The 19,195-nt window shown below is 43.2% G+C and overlaps 1 protein-coding gene across 1 annotated transcript in view; it reads left to right on the forward strand.

Moving 5' to 3' along the window:
* fam172a (family with sequence similarity 172 member A) overlaps nt 1–19,195 on the forward strand; it is a 148,190-nt gene that overhangs the window by 82,899 nt on the left and 46,096 nt on the right. Inside the window, exon 9 of the mRNA XM_054610645.1 lies at nt 15,656–15,772. Coding sequence (XP_054466620.1) covers nt 15,656–15,772 — 117 coding nt within the window. The remainder of the gene's footprint in view (nt 1–15,655; nt 15,773–19,195) is intronic.

The following is a 19,195-nucleotide window of genomic DNA, read 5'->3' on the forward strand; positions in this document are numbered from 1 at the left end:
TAAAAGTAGGAAAACTGACCCTGTAGTTCTTTCAGAATTTAAACCCACACACAATTTACTCAAAAAAAAGCTGCCTTCTGATTATTACATGAAGGCTTATGTGTTTGCGTTTTGATTTTTTTTTTTTTTGCACATGTGCCATTGCGTGTTTATCCAGCATGGCGTCAGTGGCGGCACAAGGCTCAGACTCCCATGATGCACCTCCTCTCTTTGTTCTGCCCTGTGAGAGCAGTGTGCGGCTTTGTCTGCCTCTCGCGTTCCTCTCGGCTCGTTGCCTCAGAGGCAAGGTCTCGCTCTCTTCTCTCTCCTCTGCCTCAGACGTCTCTCGCTCTTTCATTCACTCTTTGATACCCATTGGCCACTGCTGTCCACTTCTTTCGCTCCTCTCTCTGTCGCTCGTTGTCTTTTACCTTCGCAACAAAAGCTCCTTCGCTGGATCGTTTTTTCCTTTGCCACTTGCCCTTGTTTTTAGAAATGTCATAGCACTCCCTTTTACCGTTCTTTTTTTTTGTCTTTTTACTCTCTCTTACCGTTTATCTGTAAATTTGCCTTGTTTGTGGTCTTGCGCCTGTTCTTTGCTCTTCCTCTACGCTTCCGATTCACTCACTTAAGTTTTTCTTTCCCTCTCTTAACCTCAACTTCACATCGGCCTTGCTCCATCATTCTCTGCCATCTCACTTGAGAGTGATCTCTGTCTCCTTCACCCTGTTTTTTCTTTTTTATATTTTCACATTTGTAACAAACATCTCTGTCCAAAAATCTATATTTTTCCACTGTTTCCTCCTTCTCACAGTCCCAACCTACTCTATTGAAAATCATCCTCCGAGGTTCCGTTTATTTAGTTTGTGTAGAACCTCTAAATGGTTATTGTAATCTGAAGTTCTTATTCAATATAACCTCAAATGTGGAATATTCTGTCAAAGGCTTTTTTTTCGCACCTGAAAATGCAAGATGCTCTCATTCCTTTTTAAAAGGTACCCTCATTTATTTCACATTTGTCCTTTTGCTCTAACTTGCCTCTCATTCTTTCCAGTCTCACACATTCGCTGTTCCCTCCGTGGTTTTTCCATGCATTCACCTGCTGTGTCTGGGTGTGTCATCTGGTTACGACCTAGGTCACCTTCACCAGAGAGGGAATACAAGGCGTTGATGTGAGGTTTGAATGTGGCGAAGATGACATGTCGACAGCTCAAATGAATCGCTTGTCACATGTCATCTCTTTAAACCCCCCCCCTGCTAATTCTTCCATAAGAATGCATACAATAAACAAGAGGGATCTTGAGGACATACTGGGTTGAAAATTGTCACATGGGGATCACTTGAATTCAACACATTCAATTCAGTTTGCTTTTCTATGTTTTCTTTTCCCCCCAAGACTGTGAATGGTCTCATTCTGCAGCGAAAATGGGAAGAATAAGTCTTAGGAATTGAAAGCAAAGTGTCGTTTCTGAAAAGCTGTGAGGAGCAGCTAGGCGGATCCTGGTGCAAATGTCAGTGAACTAGGTGACTCTGGGGTTGAAGTTTAAATCCTTTCTCCCGTCTCTTTATCTCATCTCCTCTCTCCTTGGCTTTTGCCTTCAAACTCTGCAGCTCCATCCACGCCCGCCTCCTTCACTCTCTGCTCTGTCTTTCACTGCTTTTTAAAGTTCATTGAATGCAGTGTTGGTATTCTGTGGAGTTTTTGCCTTGCCTCCTCCAAACCCTCAGCACCAGGGTCACAGCATTCTTTTAGCGTGTTAGTAAAGACATTTTTTGTGTCAGTGCGTCACCTGAACATATCTCTGTTTAAACGGAAAACATCACGATCGGATTGTTGGCAAAGGAAAAACAGGCAGTTCCACAGTTTCTCTGCCACTTCATTTTTTCTTCACTTTATGCTTGAAACACCCTATATTGGCTATTCAGCTGATGTCTACTCAACTATATAGCCTCCGATACTTATAGAAAGCTGAATTTGTGTCCTTTATGGCAACTCTTTTTCCATGGATGTGTTTTAGTTATGTACCTGCAGTAAAACATATTTAATTTTTTAAGCCTGGAAAGCTGACAGTGAAAAGAGATGAACTGTTTTATGTGCCATTTTAAGGCTTTATGTGCTGTGAAATACGATGGGGGTTATGAAAGAGCAAAAGGAAGGGAGAGCGAGGAAGGGAGAAGGAGAGCGAGCGAGAGACTCCTGGTGTGGAGCAGCCTTTGATGTCTTAGCTGGCTTGAAGCTGAATGTGGAACTCACTGAAGGGGTAGGCCTTGCTTCAAGCTGGATGTGCTGTCCGAGTGTAGAAAAAATAAAAAAAGAAGAAGAAAAAAACATACACAGATTGCACAGATTTTCATGTTTGTGCACACGTTTTTATCTTTTAAGCATAAGTGTGCATTTTTCTCCAAAGGCTTTTTTGCTGTCCCAGTAAGCTAGGTTTTCATCTCTACCCTTCATGTCACTCATTAGTTTGTGGTTCATGTTCAGATCACTTACCAGGCCACATTGGGTGGCTCAGTAATTCACAGTCAGTGTGTGTGTGTGTGTGTGTCCCTGTCTCATATATATTCTGCTTTCCTATTAGATGGCTTCACACCCGACTATTCCTCTGGACTCCTCTGACATCGGCTTTCATGCATGGCCTGCCTGCCTCTCTCCCTTCCCTTCTCCCCCTCTCACTTTCTCGCTCTCTCGGCCTCGAACATTAAAAACATCTTGGACGTGGCAAGACATCTTTTAAACCCCCCCCTCCCCTCCACCAAGCAGCTAACATGTACAATACACCCCTCCACTCCTCCATACTCGCTCCCTAACTTTCCTCCCTTGCTCCCTCCATCCCTCTCCTTCCTTCCCCCTAGCTTTCTGCTCCCTTCACCTTGCTCACCCACCCCCACTCCTGTGCCTTCCACATGGAATGACACTTCTCTCATGAATCCAGCCTCTTCACCTCTTCACCCCCCCTCTCCTCCCTCTCTTCTCCCTTGCTCCCTTCCTGTATCTGTTTTTTTTATTTTTTGTGGCTTTGGTTGAGGTGATGGTTATTTGATTTGGTCTCATTTCTCTTTGATGAAAACACTAGGGGGCACTGCCTGTCCTTTGTTACCCCTCTCTTTCCCTTAGCAGGCTTCGATGCATGTGTATTTTACGTGTGCAAGTGTTCTGTCTGTGTCTGTGTGCCCGGGCATGTGCTGCTGTTTGTGTTTGTATTTTGTTAAAAAGCAGTCCCTTGTCTGTAATGGATGACACAGATCTGCATTCAGACAGACAGGAAGGCAGGCATGGCAGCAGGTCCCTGGTGGTCACAGGGGCTGGTGCTTTGCACCCGTCTGCCCCCCCTCCTGTCCCCACTTCCACCCCTTGTTTCTGTTTGGTGAACCCAGGGGTGTAAGTTAATGAAAAGGTCTTGGACCACCGAGAGGAACGACAGTCATCTCCCAGACACCTCTGCTCACCTCCGGCCCTCTGAGACCCCTTTCTCCATGACAGGCCCCCCTTTCCACTCCTCTCTCCACCACGTCCGCCCTCCTTCCCCTGGGTCACAACACGTCGTCTGGCTGTTCGGAGGCCGCCAAACGCAGCTCACCCAGCGTGGCAATAGACAAAGGTAGATAAACTAAAAGAAAGTGTGGGGCATTTTTTTGAGTGGATGAGAGTTTTCTGTTTCCCGAGGAAGAAGAGAATGGATGAGAGCAACTGCTCTGTTTACACAAAAGGAGAGGGATGTAGATGGGAGACATCGGTTACATTCGGGTCGGGTCAACGAAGAGTCGGCCCCAAAAATAAAGATCAGCTCCAGACGCCAGAGTGGAAGAGGAGGAGACCGAGAGGACGCAGACCTTTGTTTCTCCTCGGCTGGTCAAGTGCTTGTCGTGGTCACATCGGCGGTACTCCAGTTGTTTTCTGTGCATCTTTTCTATACACACACAACCTACATACTATACATTTAGTGATCATGCTCACTTTCTCTCTTGTAGCCATAAGTCCGCTGATGAATGTGATTGTTTTTGAGGGAAACTCTGAATTATTGATTTGTTTAGGGATTTTATTTTTTCCTTTCTTTTTGTGGTAAGCAGACAGCTGATGAGGGGTGTTTGATAGTGCTAATTGGCAGCTCCCGTCCATGCAGTGTGTGGTTGGTGGTGGGTTGGGGCTGGGCGAAGTGAAGCGCTGCTATTGTTTAGAGGTGTCAAACCCAACACAGAACAAAGAGGACGGGAGAAATGTGCTGTGCATCAGTGTGCTGAAAGCAGCTTAAGTACACACATACACACACACGTATAAATATATATATTTATATGCATATATATATATATATATATATATATATATATATATATATATATATATATATATGTATGTGTGTGCGTGTGTGAATGCACATGTTTGCCATCCACACATGCACAACAGCACATTACCTTGAGTCACACACACCAGCGTTCACTCATGCTGACATGCGCACACAAACACACACACCACTCACACACACACACACACACACACACTAAAGCACACATGCACACTCTTAGACAAACAACCTGAAAATGACAAGATAATCACCACATTCAAACTTACCTTCAGCTCTGGGTAAATGCCTTTCTCTGAGATAAACTAATAAATATACTGTTTTCTTTTCAAATGTTCTCCACTGAAGGCCCTAATTACCATACGCTGACAAAGACCTGACAGAGGTGTAATAGTTAAAAAGGTAATTTGACTACAAGTAGGAGTTTGGGGGGGAAAAGGGTCAGTGTGCTCTTCCCCACACACACCCCCCCAGCCCCCGTCCGCCTCTCTCTTTAATGGTTTATTCACGCTTTTCGAGGACTTTTTGCATGATTGACTGACAAGGTCTTTTTCCGAAATAGCATCTTCAGTAATGAGAAATAATTGACTCCCTAATCAAAAAAGGGTTCATGGAATCCACAAACCCAACTGTAATCTTCTGTGGCATTTCCAGCAGAATTGACAGTCCTCATAGCTTCAGGCTCTATACCACTTTGATTTAATTGCTTTTTTTCCACAAGATTAATAATATACTTTATACTAAATTGTGTGTGTGTGTGTGTGTGTATGCCTTGTGTCTTTTTGTGTATGTTTGTGTTACTCACCCTTCTCTCAGGCTTTGTTTTTAATCAATAATATCACTTGAAAAGCACTTCAACTTGTGTACTACTTTTTGTAGATTTTACAATTAATTCATTAAGGGAATCGCTGTGTTGATTTTATTATGTACTCAAAAGTATTTTCCTCTGGTTGTTGGGCACATTATTTTAATAAACTAAGGTTGGAAGGTTGCAAAGAAAAACAGAAAAATAACAAAAGTAAATTAATACTATATGGTAGTGTTATTATGTTTAATTCAAAATATAGTAAACAACAGCATAAATATAATAATAATAATAATGATCACATTAATAATGATAACTCATTAGTTATGGTATTATGTCATTAATCTAGATATTATTATTCTTTTTTTTAATACATTAGTTTTTTTCTTTTGCTGGTATGGAACCCAAAATAAAAAGCTTTTCATTTAGTGCTACAATTGCCCGCAAATAAAATTAGTTTTTAAAGCAAAGAGGGAAATTGTTTTTGCTTTTGGTTCTGGCCCAACGGAACATCGGGATACAATTCAGATACTTAAAATGGGTTTGTTTTTTTTCTTTTGTCGGCCTGTTTAAAATGGCTAATTGAATTGCTTTGTATAATCTTATACCCTACATCAGTATTTTTTTTATCCTTTAGTCTTATGTCTTGATTAATTTGGACATAAAATAATAATTTAAGTGAGTATGCCTTGAGAACTGCAAAGTTTTCACATGATGGGGCAAATTAACTTGTAGCTTCCTCCAGCCTGTCCAATTTGTAATATGGCCTCAACCTCTTCTCCCCTCTCTCTTTTCTGACTCATCTTTCCTCTCGTTAAAAAGCTGTTTTTAAATCATGGCTAGTGGCAATGAGAAGTTAATTTCAAGATTGTTATATATTTCCATTAATTTCAGTTGGCCTTTTGTAGTTTCCCCCTCTCTCACTCTGTCCTTCCTTTGAGTAAAGGGGAACACAGAGCATGTTTTTCTCCTTTTTTTTTTTTTTTTTCTCTCTCTCTTTCTCCGTTGCCCCACAGCGCAGTAGACGAGGAAATATGAAGGAGTAGAGGATGATAACTGAAAGGAGGGGCACTCTCTTTGTCACTTTCATTAGCTTTTACCACTTTTACCTCTCCTCCCATTCCTTATCCCCCCCCCCCCCCCCGTTTGTCCATGAGCGACTTCGAGTGGCCCTGGAAGTTTAAACAAAACACCTCCCTTGAGAATTCAACTCCTGCAGCCCTGAAGGGACAAACACACACACACACACACACACACACACACACACACACACACACACACACACACACACACACACACACACACACACACACACTCACACACACCTGATTTGCCAGTAATGTGTAGAGCAGCAGGCGCCTCCAGATTTGTTGTTTTTGTTTCATTTTCCTTCTCTTCCTCCTCCCCCATTCACAGCTAAGGTGAAAAACAGTCCACTGAGATATTTGGTAGATTTTGCCATTAGCAGACTCCACCTTTCCAAAACACTTACAGTAGCTGGACTCCATGTGTTGATTTGTGCGGCATGAAAGTGAATTTTTCTACAACACTGACTTATTTTAAAACAAAAACAAATGGGCATTTCTTGACAACAAGAAAAAGTGGAAAAAAAAGTCACACAATAGTTCAAATTTAGCTCTACTTAAAACCTCCTCACAACAAATTTAGAAGAACTTTCACAGACTAGCTTGTTGAAATGTTCTCACTGCACCCCAATTTAGAAAATGTTGGCTTGGTTGGCTACCAACCGTGGGCTCAGTTAGTACAAGGAATCAATGTTTATCAGCCCCTAAGGCTGTGTGTGTGTCTCTATGTGTCTCAGAAATGGACAGCAGTACCCGATGGATATTTAACACATTAGCTTTGGCAGAGCTGAGAGTGGTGTGAAAACGCACTGATTTCCTAAGTGGCAATCATATCAGCCTCGCCGTCAAAGAGGCAGCAGAGAGCAAACATCTGTGTGTGTGTGTGTGTGTGTGTGTGTGTGTGTGTGTGTGTGTGTGTGTGTGTGTGTGTGTGTGTGTGTGTGTGTGTGTGTGTGTGTGTGTGTGTGTGTGTGTGTGTGTGTGTGTGTGTGTGTGTGTGTGTGTGTGTGTGTGTGTGTGCCCAACAACACGCATGCAAACTGTGCACATCCTTTAGACATTGACTCCAGCACTGCTTTATAGTAAACTTTGCCTGTTTAATGTTGTATTCGATTCACCAGGATTAAGTTTTATTTAGCCTTTTTTAAATAATGTGCCTCATAATATTCCTTTTAACTTTTATTTAAAATAATCTGTATTCTTTGACTTAAGTAATTCTTTTGACTGTTTTTCTTTCTGATTTCTTTTATTCAACTACAGTTTAATTAGATGTTCAGGAACTCCTTCCGTCTCTTTTTCTACCTGTGTCATTCTCTCCTCATCCAGCGTCAGTTTCTCAGCCTCTGTTGCTGCATTCGCCTCCTTTGCATGCGTGTGTCTTTCTCTGTCTATCAGTGGTAAACTGTCTCCTCCCTGCCAGGGTTCAGGCAGCCCTTGGTTCTCCTCGATGACAGTATCACCCTGAGTTACGACACAAAGGTCTCAGCCTCCTCCTCCACCCACCCTTGTTAGGCCCGCTCGCTCACTCCCTCCCTCCGTCAATCCCATTCTCCCTCGCCCTATCCATCGTGGTCTCCAGCCGAGAGTCACCCATCCGAAACTATGTTAAAACAGGGTCATCCCCTGGCGTGCACTTAAAGGCTGTCCCTTTAACCTGCTCTGAAATACTTACGGCTATTATTATAGCTTATAAATCATTAAGAAAGTTTAATTATACGAAAATTTCATGGTGGAAATGTGCAAGCTGACACATGGGAAGGGGAATTTAATGGGCCAGCAAGTCCCAGCACCGTGAGGGAAAATATTGAGGTTAGGTTTCTATTTTACAGCATTGCCGGAGGGTTGGGAGACAGGGAGGAAGACAAGAAAAAAAAAAGCACTTTTCGAGTGAGAGAGAGAGGGAGAGAAAAGGGAAGTGGAGATGATGAGGCCTAGCCTGCATCCAATGCACAAAAGTAACTTTCTCATTTCACTCTGTAGACCAAAGCTGTTAATGTGGCCAGTTGATCTGGGAATGATGAAGACATTGCCCACCGTACCTTGTGCTGGTTTTATTAACTAAGATATATTCTAATTAACACAAGACTTTAATTAGTTGCCATGCCGTAAATTCACTTCGTTAAGGAATGCTGCCTAATTAGAAATAACCATTTCTGTAATTGCTGTCTCCAAACAATACATGGACATCCCTAACTACTAATGTTACAAAACTTTCACCGTCCACTTTCTTAATTGTGTCAATATCATTTCAATGTGAACATTATGGGGGAATTATTTATACAGCTCGGGCAACTTGAGCAACGTCTACATGTCTTTTCATCGTGGCAGAAATGTTAATTTAGCAAACTGTTGGGAGATAATATCATTAACACTTACCACTGTGCAGATGTGAATCAGAAATTAATTGAATTCTGTTGTGGTACATCTAAAATATAAGATGATGCTATACATTTGCGCATCTGCTTGGCTTATTGGGTCTGAATGATTTGATTGAGATGTAATCCTAATACAAGAGTTGTCTTTTTTAAGAGAATATGTGAGAAAATGTTAATAATCATAAAATCATAAGATCCCTTGGTTAGTTATTATGATTATTTGGTCAGTTGTGCAGATATACATACAACATTTAGAAGAAGTTTATTAAGAAATATTATTTTTAAATATAAATTTATAATTTTGTACATACTAACATGCACAAGCCAATGCCCTTACAAAGTAAAACTCTTACTCAACCTCCTCTTGAAGAAAGTAAATCCATTTTTTGTTGTCACTTTGCTTCAGGTTGCTATTGTTTATTAGCACTCCGTTACCCACAACCCCGTTTGTCCTCTCTCTCATTCCCTCCTTCTATCCCATCCTCCCTGCCCCCTCTTTCTCTCTCTCTCCTTCATCCTCCCTTCCCGTCTTTCTCTTGTTTTTCCATGCTGGCACAAGCGGGGCGCAGCGCCCGCAGCCGGCAGGTTTCCTGGCACGCCGCTCCTCATCCTCTGCCTTTTGTTTCCACCAGTGGACAACCATTCTCCACTTCTGCTGTGTCAGTAAATATTTATTGGCCTTCCTTTTCCTCACCGCCCCCACTTGTTGGTGTGTTTCTGTCCACTGTATATATAAGTATGTGAGAGTGTGTGTGTGTGTGTGTGTGTGTGTGTGTGTGTGTGTGTGTGTGTGTGTGTGTGTGTGTGTGTGTGTGTGTGTGTGTGTGTGTGTGTGTGTGTGTGTGTGTGTGTGTGTGTGTGTGTGTGTGTGTGTGTGTGTTTGCATGGTCATACACACATAGATAGAATCCTCCCCAACACGTACACAGACACACACCACCTCCCACTACCCTGCGTCCGGTGCTGTCACTCACACAATTCAGCAATGCCCGCTCCTCACCCTTTCAAATCTCACCCTGTCTCTCCGCCCACAATCCTCCCTGTCCGCCTCTCTCTCTCTCACTCTCTCCATCATCTTCCCTCCATCATGTATGTGGCAAACAGCCGTGACAGGAAAGAGGAAAGAGAGGAGGAAGTTATTGCAGTTTTTCTCCTGCTGTCTCCCTCCCGCCTCCTACTCTGCACACTCACCATGACCAAAGTTCAGGCGCTGGAGAGTCAAGGGGGGGGGGCACACACACACACCAGTAAATGCATGTGACCTCAGTGAGCAAAACCTCTGCGCACTCCCACAACACTGAAAGATGCACACACACAAACACACTCCCTCCCGCTCCCTACGGCCCTGTGGCCTCGTGCTAGAGAGGGCTTCCTTCCTGCGGTTAAGACAAAGGAAGCTGGGGACCGACAGGGGACCTGGGACCGCTGCTTCAAAGCCACAGGAACCGCTGGTGTTGTCTCTTCCTGTGGAGGGTGTTGGAGCGTGGGGGGCCAGCTGCCTGTGTTTTCACAGCCAGGGACGAAAAGGGATGAGTGTGTATGTGTGTGTGTGTGTGTGTGTGTCACAGGCAGTGTAGTAGCCGAAGAGTTTGCATTCACACTCCTACCCACCCTCCATGACCTTAAATCAATTGCTAACAACATATAGTCATACACCCATACTGTAGGACTAAGAGCGATAGCACACTAACATCATCCCTGTGGTGAACCCCGCTGCCTTCGAAAGCCACATCCAGATGAAGATCATCAACTTTCCCACTGCTTATCTATAAGTCTATTGTCCTCATTGATTTATGATGGAAGAAAATCACTGCCAGAGCATCAGTCAGCCTTTGTTTGGTTTTCCAGCCCTTGCCACTGTCTTTGCTGACTCTTCACATGCTCCCAATGTGTACACGGCTGTGTGTGTGTTTGTGTTTGTGCTCCCATTCCAATGTTGGCGTGTAGGGATTTATGGGGGAGTATGTGTTGGTGTGCCTTCGCCATGTGTTTTCCAACCTTCCGGTGTGCACTCGCATACATGTTTGTTTGTTTTTTCTGTGTTCGCCCTGGCTTCTCCGATGCTCTCCTCTTAACTCTCTGGCAGCAACAGGACAGTTAATCAATCAAATATTTAAGCAGTGCTTCAGTGCTCAGTGGGTAGTCCTAGATTATCTGTGGCTGTTGGCAGTGCATGGCGCCGCCACATTATAAGCCTGGTCTCTGACTGGCATCGTCATGGGGCGCTTCTCACTCTCTCTCGCTCGCTCTCTCTCGGTCTCTCTCTCTCGCTCTCCTTGGCCTGTGCTCAGTCTTTGCTCACTCCCACTAACGGGCAACAATTTCGTCCTCTTTTTTTCCATTCTCACTCATTTTCTGTCATTCTCTCTCTATCTCTTGTTTTGCTTTCTCTTGTTTGCTGCTCTCTATTCACGCTCACTCTCTATGTATAATTGTGGCTTTTCACATTGACTATCTGACAGTAAGCAAGGCCCCTTAAAGAGCTCTCATCTTTATGTCTTTCGCTGTTTCTCTCTTTTCTCTCGGTCTTTCTAGGGATAAGTCTGCCTGTCTCCCATAGGGGGATCTCCATTGTGGATTACCATTCAGTTTTCTTCCAATTATCTAGCGGCTCTCGCTGCCTTTGACACATAATTATCAAAGGCCTAAATAATTGTCTTTATTATTGCCGGTGTTTAGATGTAGCTACAGCGGAGCCTCCGCGAGCAAGGGAGCGTCACGGGGAGAGGAGAGAAATGAAGTATTTATCTCGACCAGAGATTAGCTTAGCATGCTGTTAAATGATGTCTTGGCGCATATTTCAACTCCCCGTCCAGATAAATAAACATGATTAATATTCCTCCTTCATGCTCAGACTCCATGCTTACACATACACACAAACATTGCATATCACATTCTTCGTCAGTGGTGAAAATAAGATTATGCTCAACAAAAAGTCCAGGAATTAGCTTGCTTTGTAGTAGGAAGCGGTTTAAAGCCCTAAGCACTGTACTTTGCTGAGAGCCACGTGAGGTCACGTAAAAGATACAGGGGTTAGAGAAAAGTCTCTCCCTGTGATTGTGTCTGAGTGGCTCCAAATGTGTGGGGGATGGCTATTTCATAGAACTTGTGAAAAGCTGGATTTAGTAGAATTGTGCAAACCAGGGGGTCAGAAATCTGTAATGTTTGCGGGTCTCTATAGCAACTGAGCCCTTTTTTTTTTAGGAAGAAACAGAGAGGGAGTAAAAAGATTGAGAAGGATTTCATATTTCATCCAGGGTTTGAATTTATGTTGGGTGGGGGTGACCTCTGCGTCATCAGTTGTGACTCAGATTTATTTTTAAAAATGTTTTGTTGCACACTAAAATGTTAAATGGCTTTGATCATTTCACAGAATATGACTTGTATGCCTATACTGTACAGACGATAGGTGAAATACATCAGGCTGGTGATACACATCTCATGAAGGTGCTCTAGTGAGGAAGGATGCCGCCCTTCAAGCTGAGGACTCTGCTTCAGACCCCTGTGATCTGGGCATCGTTTCCACTCAGGCTTAAGCTTCTATTTATGTTTTAAAAAGACAAAAGTGAAAGCCCACTTGCTTTAGGGACGCTATTCTGAAGCTGACCCTGTGGTCTGATCTCCCTGTGAAGTAGGCCAAGGGGAAAGATAATTTTCCTCATGGGGATCAATAAAGCATTCATAAATATTCTTTGCGCTCATCTGCCTCTGTCTGTATCTCATCTGTCTTGTTTTTCTCCTCTCATTTCCTCTTTTCTCCTCATGGTATACTGCTTTTGATATCCAATCATCTCCCTCTTATAACCTTCTGCCTTTATTTTCCCCTTTTCTTATTTTTTTTTTCCAAACGCAAGCCTCCCACGTTCAACCCCCACCTGAACTTTACTCTGCATATCCAGCTGCTTTAGCATTAAAGGAAAAGGCCAGCAGGGAGGCGGCAAATGTCCTAACATCTGCGTGCTGGTTTTAGCTCAACAAGTATTTCCACATGTTTCTCTTCCTCTTCCCCTGTCCGATACAGGACTGATCACAACATCTGGCCTGTTTCCTCGTTAAAGCTGCAGTCTGCGGTTACATTGTGGATTAGCACATTTAACGTTCTGGATAAAGATGGCTTGCTCTAACTCACAGGCTAACATTGTGTAAAAAATCACATCATGATCAGTCATTTGATCAGATCGCTTTACGTTGCTACCCTCTTGGGAGCATGTAGCTTCATGGTAACCGATTTGTAAGTTAACCATGAGGATCACCCACCTAGCAGAAGACACAGACATGTCTTGATTTAGCTTTCAACACGCAGCCGACCACAGTTGGCATGTAAAACATGGGACCCAATGGTGTCGAGATCATTGTGGTTGAAGGCCACAATGCATAAAGCACTCTGTCATGGAGTCATTATTTGTCAACCTAGTACACCAACTCTTACCACAGCCATTCATATGTGTGTATGCAATGAGAGCTGTCAGAACAAGTGATTTATACAGCCAGTAATGGGAGATGGAGTTCTTTGCTCTTTAATCTTCGGTTGAGCCATCATCGGGAAAACAAACTTTGTTTGGTGAGAGTTGCAGATTTATTTTGCCTCTTCATTTTCGGCAAATATACAACACTGTGTGAGTATCTTTAAATAGCAAATCACAGATGCTAGAGCACAAAAGTTTGTTAAAGAAGAGCAGAGGCAAAGTTGTGTTTCGTTGTATTTCACTGCAATCAAATTTAGAGAGAAATAACTTCCGAAGCATCCAGAGGTGTTGAACATAAGCAATTTGAATGCGTGCTTTTGGATTTCCAAAGGTCCTTGTTATCCCATTTAAACAAAATAAAAAAACATTTTCTCCAGTCACTTGCCTGCTTGATGAGACAGTCTGTCTAAGCAAGATTAATCATGCGCTCTCTAAATACCGAAGTCCAGTATTTAAGTTCTACACATATCCATCCAGCTCCATCTACACTCCAGCTTCACTCCCACCTTACCAGCTGTGCCTCTTTCTTTGCAGATACCTTTATGTCGGTCTAAGCGCTGTCTGTCATTCACTTGCGTTTCCAACAAACTGCACCTAAACCTCAAATGCTCTCTGTGCTCTCAAATTCGCTAACATTTATTCCAACACGAATAGGCATGCATCCAAGCGTATACCTGAACATACTTCACACAAATACAATTTTATTCGGCACCAGTAACCAAATTTATTATAGCAAAGTTACACTTTTAATATAGCAGTGATATCCACTGAACCCTACTCATGTAAAGAACATTTTCCATCAAAAATGTTGGACTCAGATGTTTTAAAGGGCATTCAATGGGAGTAGAGACCTATTTATGCAGTTGGAATGTGGTAAAAATATTTAGTTTTCTGCCCAGACTTGGGTGAAGTTTTTGACTGGTTTCAAGTCATGTGCTTAGTGTTTCCCATGGACAGTCAGTCCACTGTCTCCTGTTTCCTGGCCTATGCTACCAGCCCCTATACTCAGGGACCGGCCCATTTGGCTAGTGCCAGAAAACAGGTCTTTGACTGACACCTCCAGTTTTAAAAGGTTGACTTTGCTTCTCCCACGGGTCCAGTTCTGCCAGAGGAAAGCTTTTCAACCAAGCGTGGCTGAAGAGGGAGTACAGAGCGGAGTGTGCATCTGTGTGTGATTGTATGAATCGTATGTGTGAGCGAGTGAATGTGTCTGTTCATGTTCATGCGCAGCGTCTGTCTTCTTTTTGTTGTCTATCTCTACAGTTGTGTACGTTTTTTTATGCTTGGGGTTGTACCTCGACTCTCAGTCTGCTCTATCCTCCACGCCGGTAAAGTCGCTCCGGTGGAAGCCTTATCTGCTCCATGATGTATGAGTCCTTAGTGCCTTAATAGATTCCATTTATCTCTATACACTCCCACTTTAATTTGGCTGGGCGAGGGAGGATGTATTCAAATACTCACCGTCATTTTGATGTACAGCCAACGACCAGCCAATCTAGCTGGCTGAAAATGGGCAGTGTTACCTGCTGTGAATGTGTATAAGATGGGTAATTTCTCCAGCTTTAGGCCCGGTCTGAGTTTCAGATTCATATTAACAGCAGATTTAACCATCTGCCCTCCCAAACTGTAGTTTTGTACAAGCCTTAGCAATATTTTGTTTTATTACACCACACTTCTCTAGACTAATATTTATCCTATTCTTACATGCAGGCACCAACCGTCCCTGATATTCTGATCCCTGCCTTAGCTTTAACATTGCTTAGATCTCCCACGGAAGTGCTTATCTTATTCCCAAGCCATAAATACCATCGCCATTTTAAGCTCAACAAGAGTCCAGTAGTTCAGGCCATTTCCAAATTTGTCCTGCCTCTAGATAACACTTAAGATGGAGCTTTGATCCAGTTTGCTCTTGGTCCGTACGGCCTTGGTGCTATGTAGATGACCGGGGAATCACCATACTAAGTTTTATTCCACAGGCTATGTCCATCCTCAATCCACCAGTTTCTTTCCCATCTTCACTAAACGTGTACAATACATGATTGTGGACCTATTGTTGCAAGTCCTGTTCCCCTTTCTTCCCATGTTATCTTAAAGCCAAGCATAGCGAAACAGCTCGTCCCAAGGCCTGCAGTACTCCTTGGGGTGGGACCAGCGGTGTGGGAAGTCTATTGTAGTGCAGTAACAAGTCCTTTGCGTGACATTTTCTTTGGCGTTGACATTCAGAGGGGAATAGGAAGACGGGCCTGCGGAAGCCACATTCTCTATGACATGTGAAGGGAAAGGGTATTAAGAATGGGGACAGAGGTATATGAACGTGCACAGCGAAGGGACATTTGCACAGAACGTGACAAGGACACGCTATGCTGGAGCGGCTCTTTCATATTTCTCTTTATAATATAATGCCATACACCAAGTGGAATCTGTATTCTCCGTCCAGTGGCCGGTGCTATCCTGGTCCAGGGAGTAGGTTCACAGTGTATGTTAGACAGGGACTTCTTACGCTGCAAGACTTCTGATGTCTTACAGCATAAGGTCTCTTTGGTGTTCAAATATTGTCTAAAACAAACAGTATCCACATCAACAGTGACTTTGTCATTAACATGCTCCAAGGGTGACTAACAAAATTTTGATTTTTGTTTGGCAGATGAATCAGAGGGAAATGCATGTGAAGAACAGAGCATGCGCTGTGGCTCTGACTGACTCGGCTCACAACATCTGGCTACAGGAGACCACCAAAGGCACACAGGACTGGATGCAGCAGGTAAAGTAACCACAAAAGCGCAAATATATAAACTGAAGGCAAACAAAGACACTGCAAACTGTACATGGGTCCATTCCTGTGCTCCCATCTCATCATGTAAATTCATCGGGCAGTGAGCTGAGGTGTCTTAGATTTTGTTCCTCTTTGATTTCTCCCTGCACAACGCTGCTGACCCTCACAGGTACACCTGACCAACAGCTAGATTTAGAAGTCATAGAGAACCATTGTTTGCATGTTTTCCCTCGCTGTCTTTTTCAAAGAAAAATCAGCCCCCACTTTTTTCTTCCTGGGTGCATGTCAATGAATAACTAAGACAGTCAACACTTGCTGGTGTGTGTGTGTGTGTGTGTGTGTGTGTGTGTGTGTGTGTGTGTGTGTGTGTGTGTGTGTGTGTGTGTGTGTGTGTGTGTGTGTGTGTGTGTGTGTGTGTGTGTGTGTGTGTGTGTGTGTGTGGCTTGGCTTGCATGTGTTTATGTGTTTATATGTGCTTGTGGGCAAGAGTGTGAGATAGAATGCACGTGCACATGTGCATTTGTGTTAGCTTCATTTTAGCACTTGCCCTTTCTGGTGTGACCTCTGCGCCATACGCAGCACCTGGGCTCACTCAGTATGCACATACAGATGAGGACCATCCAAGACCAGAGCTGCTTGAGAGCCGGAGATGCAAATGTCATGCACACACACACACACACACACACACACACACACACACACACACACACACACACACACACACACACACACACACACACACACACACACACACACCTCTACCTTTTATTTCTATTTCTTCCTCTTTTATATCCTTGCCTTTTGTTTTTGCTATTTCTGTCATCTCCCATTTTGCATGTGTTACTCGTCAATGAATGTGTATGTATATTGGTTTAAGTGGTGGGGATTCAAGGTTGCACTGGCCCATTCTCCTATTTTTGAATCATTTAAAGGATGTTTGGGACACAGCATAATTGGAATGTTAAGTGATTTTCTATTTTTGATGATTACTCAGAACATAAATCTGAAATAACCTTCTTTGTCCAGTCAGAGTAAAGGGACAGGCAAAGACTCTCCTCGTACTCATTAACCCCCGGCCCTTTTTTGGCTGAATCAAGAGATGAGCCCTCCTAATTAAAGGGAATGTTTCTAGAGGGAAACATAAACAAACCTATGTATGCCCTTCGGAAGGATGCAACAGATAAAGCTAATAGATTTGACATACTCTTGATTTCTTCTGCTTTCAGTGTTATGTTTTTTTCTTCCTCTTTATACTTAAATTCTTAAGTTTCTGCCTTAACATGCAGTTTTGTGCCCATTTTTCGAAAAGAGTTAAGACCTCATTACTTGTTGTTAATCCCAAAGAAATGTTTATACTCTAGTTATTTCTCTCAGGGACCATTCAAATTATTATGTAAATCATTACATCAATTGTATTCAACAACAACCCTACCAAAAACCCAAATTCACTTAAACGGTAAAACGGTGTTGGTGCCTTTCATTATTGTCATATCACTGATAGACAAATGGGGGGGAAACGAGCAAAAAAAATCGATTGTATTTTAAAAACTGATGCCTGTTTTGCTCAAATTCAGTTTTTCTTCACATCCTTGGCCTCTGTGCATGGATGGCAGTGCTAGTTAACGAGATACGGGTCAGCATGAGGATTGAGGTGAATCCAAAATCTAATCTGTACCCTAGTCATTTACATTAGAAACCAATACTGTGTATTTGCAGTTGTTCCACTAAAAGGTCAGAGTGCCTTTTTGCTCCACCCAATATGCAAATTTGAGGGCTTTCGAACATTGGCTCAGTTTCCTGATGTTTGGCTTTGAAAGATCACACGATACACACACACACACACTACAAGTGCATGCAGTTGTTGGTGCAGTGCAAAACAAAGACACACAAGTGCACACACACCCCGACAGTAGATGCGTATAATGCTCCTTTTAAACATCTCTATATACATCTATATCAATAACTCATACACAGCTGGACTTTGAACATAAACAACACGTGCACATGAAAAGTACAGCCACACACACACACACACACACACACACACACACACACACACACACACACACACACACACACAGGAAGGGCAGTTCAGAAGATGCTCCACATCACACGAGGGAGCTATCAGTGAACATGCATAATGCCCTGGGAGATGTATAAATGTGGGTGCCGTACGAGTGGGTGCATGTGAGGTCGGGGCACCCCAGCAGTGCACTGCTCTGTTCTCCTCGGACAGAGATAATTCCCTCCCTCCGGGGTTCAAGAGGTCACTGGATGGTGAGATGGTGGGATGAGAAGCGGAGAGTAAAAGAGAGGAGATGGGATTTAGAGATCAGCGCCTGCTGGGCCAGGTTATGTGGACCAAATGGGTTAGACAAGGGGCAACTGACGTCACTGCCAGGAGACAAAATACAGAGTGAAGGTGAGAGTAAAGAAAAAGGCAGGGAATAAGCAGAGGCTGAGCTAGAAAAAAAACTCCATCCAATGGCTGAGGCAGAAAGAAATAAAGTATGAGAAACGTTCAATTATTTAGATCCCGTTGACTGGCGCAGAGACAGCACAGGTTAGAGCTGTGGAAAAGAAAAACAAAAAGACAGGTAAGGGTATGAATGGAGTGAATACAGATGGAGGAGAGGAGATGAAGAGATGTATGTGGAGATAGATGAGTAGCATAGTGAGAAGAAGTGAGTGAGAGAGGGAGAGAGAGAAATGCGAATGATGGTGTACAGCTGGCAGCCTGTCACAGTCTCCAAGGTGTCTCCTGTCACTGTGCTGGCCTGCTGTCACACTCTAGTGGCCTGCCCAGAGCTCACATACGTACACACACACACACACACCACACACACACACACACACACACACACACACACACACACACACACACACACACACACACACACACACACATACAGAGTACACTATGGTCATGAATAAACCATCCTAATCCATAGAGATTATACAGCAACTGGAGGAGGCGGGAGAGAGACGGACAGAGAGAGAGTGAGCAAAAATTGATACTCAGGACTACTTTCTGAGAACTTAGGTTGCAGGCTGTCATGTGTGTTATGGTTTAGGAGACTTTTGTACGGCACAGAGTTTTCTATCATGGGACTAAGTCCTGTGTGCTTTCAGAAAGAAAAGGTAGAGATACTGGTTTACCATTTAATGGAGCCGATGTACACAATTGCAAATTGACATACTACACCTATTTAATGTTTGCATTCAGGGCAGTTTACAAAAAGATCCAAAAGATTACATTTTGTAACTTATTTGATTATCGCATCACCCTTTTTAGATTGTATGTTTTTTACTTTTTTACATTGAGATAATAAACGTGTGCATGAGTTGTGGCCAAACGTGAGTTCAAAGTCTGTTCTGTTCGAATGGAGGCTTTGTAACGTAAAAAAGTAG

The sequence above is a fragment of the Anoplopoma fimbria genome, chromosome 13 (assembly GCF_027596085.1).
Source record: "Anoplopoma fimbria isolate UVic2021 breed Golden Eagle Sablefish chromosome 13, Afim_UVic_2022, whole genome shotgun sequence".
NCBI classification, from domain to species: domain Eukaryota; kingdom Metazoa; phylum Chordata; class Actinopteri; order Perciformes; family Anoplopomatidae; genus Anoplopoma; species Anoplopoma fimbria.